This window comes from Caenorhabditis briggsae (assembly GCF_000004555.2).
Source record: "Caenorhabditis briggsae complete genome, chrIV, whole genome shotgun sequence".
NCBI lineage: Eukaryota > Metazoa > Nematoda > Chromadorea > Rhabditida > Rhabditidae > Caenorhabditis > Caenorhabditis briggsae.
The window spans coordinates 14,116,189-14,120,918 of record NC_013487.2 but is presented as its reverse complement, the minus strand read 5'-3'; the positions used below and the strand labels follow the sequence as shown (position 1 = coordinate 14,120,918).

Genomic DNA, 4,730 nt, shown 5'->3' with positions numbered 1-4,730 from the left:
CAGGTCATTCCTAGGTCATTATCTTTGGTGACCTAGAAAACTCAACTTGGAAAAGTTAGGCCACCATGTTCAAATGACCTAGAAAAAGCGCAAAACCCATAAAAAAACATTACGATACTCCGAAATAACACTCTGCACCGAGTTTAGTAGCTCTATACAAAATCTCACCATCAGTCCAAGATGCACATGAGAGGAGTAAAATTTGAAAATCGAAACAGCAATTTTTTTTTAAATTGCTGTTTGAAATGTAAAGTTTGAATTGCTTCATAAAATTCATGATTAGAGGTGATTGTCCTAGAATACATATCAAGTGAATTTCAGCCAGTTTCTAGGACATTAAAAAATGGTGACCTAATTTTTGCAAGTGGAGTTTTCTAGGCCACTTTAGCCATTTTCGATGGCCTATCTTTCGCAAGTTGCGTCTAGGTCATCCTGTTAAAATGGTATAAAAATCACATCTAATGAATATTAGGACATATCTGTGCCATTACAGTTGGTGGCGTAGAAAACGCAACTTGCTAAAGTTAGGCCATCATGTTGGAATGGCTTAGAAACTCCATTTTTAGTCGTTTTTGGAAAATATTTTTGTAAAAAAGTATAAAACTTTATTTTAGGTCTCTGAAAACCTTCCAAAGCTGGAAACTCTAATTCTCCGGAACTTGGTACTCAGCAAAAATGACCTAAACATTCTTGGACGAAGCTTGCCACGTCTGAAAAGTCTTGAATTCTTCGCCACCGATATTGGCAGTTTGGAAGGACTCTCAAAATTGAAAAATCTGGAGACTTTGAGCTTGAAAAATTGTACACTCTCGAAAGCGCGACTTTTGAATCCATTGTTCGAGTGTAAAAAGTTACGAATGCTGGATCTGTAAGAACTTACTTGAAAATTTAAGTTTATCAATTTTGAATTTTTCAGAAAATCTACAGACGATGGTAATATAATCGAAAAGTTTATACAGTGTGGAAAAGTGCTGCCAGAATTAAGATTCCTCGATGCAGCTGGAACAGATATCGATAAGGAGAAGCTGGAAATGTTGATGAAAACTCACAAGAACCTTAAACAAGTTGTAGTGATTAGTAAGTTTTGCGAAAGTTAGGCCACCAAAATTTATGGCCTAGAAACGTTCGCCCAATGCGTTTTCTAGGCTATTTACCATAGTGACATGGCTTTTTCAGCAGGAATCGGGAAATCCCAAAATTGAAATTTCAAACAGCAATTTTAAACAATTACTGTTTCATTTTTCAAATTTTACTTTTTCATAGACACTCTGACCAATTGTCTGATTTTTCGATAATAATTTTTCAGAATTTTACTAACTAAACTTAGTAAACTTGGCACAGTGCGTTTTGGAATGTCATAGTACTTTTTGGGGTTTTTTTGATTCACCTGATGTGTTCTCTTGGCCATTTACCATGCCTAACTTTTGCAAGTTGAGTTTTTTAGACCATCAAATTTTTTCGATGACCTAGAAATGACCCGGACCCGGTAGTGTGTTTTCTAGGCCATTTAACAGAGTGCCCTATGAAAACCCACTAGTAAAAGTTAGGCCACCATGGTAAATGACCTAGGAAGCACACCAGGTACGGTCATTTTTGGACCATCAATTACGGCGCCCTAGGAAAACTATACCGAGAAAGTTAAGCCACTATGTTAAAATGCCCTAGAAATCGTACCAGGTGAATATCAGGTCAATTATAAGCAATATAAATTGGTGACCTAGAAAACTCAACATGCGAAATTTAGGCCACTATTCTTTAATGACCGAGAAAACTTGTCAGGTGCATTTTTGGTCATTTTTGGGCCATTAAATACGGTTGCCTAGAAAAATCATGTTGTTATAAAATTTTACACATTTTTATAGTTGACAGCTTTTTAATATAATAGATACTTTAGCTTTCGAGATATGTATCAGTAACTGTAACTTATACAAAATTCTGAATTTTTTCAGGAACAATCCTTGAGTATTCTAGAATTCCGGGTATCGAGCTACTCAACTATGCAACACCTCAATCGTTCATTAAATGCATGCGACATTACACCCGTATGAAACATGACATATTGGTTTCATATCTTCTGTTCAGAATGTTTTATGATTTCGACGAAGAGGAAGCCGAGCAATTGGGCCAGGAAGCTCTCCGTGGGTTTTTAAGTGTTGTCTGTAGAGCACTCGAAGCTTTCAGTGATGTTGAAGAAATTTATGTTCGTGGTGTTCGGTGTTTGAAGATTATTGCGGAGTAAGTTGATTCAAATTTCCTCCAGAACATAAGAAAATAATTTTAGTGAGCAACATTTGAATTCCCTGGGATCTGAACATCTTCTTAGGCTTGCTAATCAGCTAATGGACACTGGAATCAGGTGGTTGGAAGATAAATCGATTTGTGGGACCACTACGAATGTTTGGAACATCATTAATCAAGTAACAATTTTGAGTTTAACCCATTTGAATGTACCAAAGGTTTGCTCATTCGCTGTAAGATGCTCTAAACTAGAGGATGTCGACGTCGTTCCTGCTCTTAACATGCTAGCCCCCAGAATCAATCCATTAGAATTAGTGGCTCCCAGGAGTGATTACCTGGAGCCACTTGTCTTATGGTTATACTATCCGACGCCAAAAAAAATTTTACATCGAAAAGAACTCGAGAATGCTCTGAACACAATTCAGAAGATCACAGAAGGCAATGAGGCAGCGTCTGAGACCTTCGTAGCCTTGAAAAGGATGTTTTTAGGAATTCCACGCGTTTCTTGGATGTTGAATGATCCAGTGAATATGATGTGAGTTCAAAAATACTGCAAATTAGGCCCGCCCACTTTAAAGCTGATTTTGAAGTTCAGAACTTGCGAATTTTTGATGTTCAATGTAAATTTCGAGTTCAACACATTGAGAGCTTCAAAATGAGCCAAAGCACGCCGTAATTTGGTGCGATTTGAAATTTCGAGTTTCAAGAGAGAAATTCAAAGTGGGCGGAGCCTAGTCGTGTTTGATCTTATTTTGAAGCTCTCAATGTTCTCAATATATAACCAATGTTCGATTTTCATATAAACTGTATTTTAGTTTCAAAAAATTACAGGAACATTCTGGAAGGATCTTCGACCCTTATAAAAAGAGTGCAGCTTGCATTTTATTTTATGGAGATTCTCGGAGAATTTGAAGATCAAGAGCTCGTGGGCCAAATCCAACAAGTCTTCAAAGATTTGAACAATTTACCGGGAAGAATCAAACGAAGACTTCCCAAATTCTCATTCTGTTCCTCCTATGAAAGTTTAAAAGATACTGTAGAAAATTCGAAATCCGATGGTCCAGTTGAATGGGCATTATGGACAATGAGAGAAATGATAAAGAATGATAAGGAAGCGAAATTAAAGTTTAGGAGATGTGGATTGAATTCTGCGGTGAAAAAGTTGCGAAGAAAGGATAACAAGGCATTGATGGATTTGAGGTCGGAGGTCTTGAAAAGATAATTGATAAAAATAAATATTTGTTTTCTGTTTGAATTTGTTATCATTTAATAAACGAACGAAAATTTTTTTTCTGTTTTACTCATAATTCAAAAAAACACTATTTTCATCAAGCTACTGCATGACATGCACATAGACTAAATTTTACACGACTTTCGATTTTGAGCCAATTTATTCAGGTTACTGTAACAGATATCCAAAAATTGTTAACTAATAAAACACTTCTGATACTATGATAAACAATTTATCCGTTGACAACTTTTTGATGTCTTTCACAGGAATCGAGATAAATTTTAGCTCAAACTTGAAAGTTATATCGTAAAGTCTAGTTAATTTGATAAACTTTTTTTTCAGTTTCTGTGAAAGATATCGAAAAAATTTAACAATAAAAATGTTTGCCTTAAAATTAGCAACGTTTCATTAGTTGACTATTTTTTGATATCTCAAACAGGAAACGAGATAATGAGGGTCAAAGGGACTTACATCCGAAGAAAAAAACTCAATTTTCATTTATTTAAACGTGGGGGAAAAGAGGGTTTTCAGAAAATTTTAAATTTTTCCACTGAAAAAAGCGACGTAGAACCCCACAACCCATTGACCTCAGAAGGAATACTATAAAGGAAGAGGGAAACGAAGGGAAGAATCAGTTCTTCCTTCTCGGGGCTCCCGAGAAGGTGAGAGGGGCCTGGGGCCTTGGGCCTTGGGCCTTGGGCCTTGTGCCTCGGGCTTTGGGCCTTGGGCCTTGGGCCTTGGTACCTGAGTACTGAACTGCAACGTGGAGCATATAATGGAGGAAGAACTGGATCATGACCTAGGAGAAACAGGATCATTTGGAGCACTTCTGATGGTTCAGACTGAAAGTAAGAAAGAAATGAAATGATTGACTTAACATTTTTTGATGTTGTATTGAAATAACTTGAAATAAATTATAAATCGTTTATCTCATTTCACCAAAACATACAGTATCCTAAAACCCATGAGTCTTACCCATGAGTCTTCAAAAAGTTTTTTCCCCCGATGATTACTGCATTTTTTTACATTCTCCAAAATCTCAGTTTTCTGTCAGATTACTGTACTTTAAAAAAAATGGGTGAAAGTTTAAATATTATGAAAATGCGTAGTTTTTCAAAAAGTTTTAATATAATTAAAATATTAATCCTCGTAATTCTTAAAACTGTCATTTGAAGCTTTCGCTTATGGAATGTAGGCGGTAATGTTTATTTTTTGTCAAAATTTCTTTTTTGACATCAATCATACTTGTAACGCGGGGCGG

At 36.0% G+C, this 4,730-nt stretch overlaps 2 protein-coding genes across 2 annotated transcripts in view; both read left to right on the top strand.

Annotated features, from left to right (window-relative positions):
• Nucleotides 1–3,460, top strand: part of Cbr-gadr-3 — a gene marked incomplete at both ends in the record, with an annotated part of 5,016 nt that extends 1,556 nt beyond the window's left edge. The window contains 5 exons of the mRNA XM_045236167.1: nt 615–868; nt 917–1,070; nt 1,964–2,235; nt 2,282–2,773; nt 3,070–3,460. Coding sequence (XP_045091314.1) covers nt 615–868; nt 917–1,070; nt 1,964–2,235; nt 2,282–2,773; nt 3,070–3,460 — 1,563 coding nt within the window. The remainder of the gene's footprint in view (nt 1–614; nt 869–916; nt 1,071–1,963; nt 2,236–2,281; nt 2,774–3,069) is intronic.
• Nucleotides 3,461–4,244: 784 nt separating this feature from the next.
• Nucleotides 4,245–4,730, top strand: part of CBG24347 — a gene marked incomplete at both ends in the record, with an annotated part of 1,351 nt that continues 865 nt past the window's right edge. The window contains one exon of the mRNA XM_002648178.1: nt 4,245–4,317. Within this exon, the coding sequence (XP_002648224.1) occupies nt 4,245–4,317 (73 nt within the window). The remainder of the gene's footprint in view (nt 4,318–4,730) is intronic.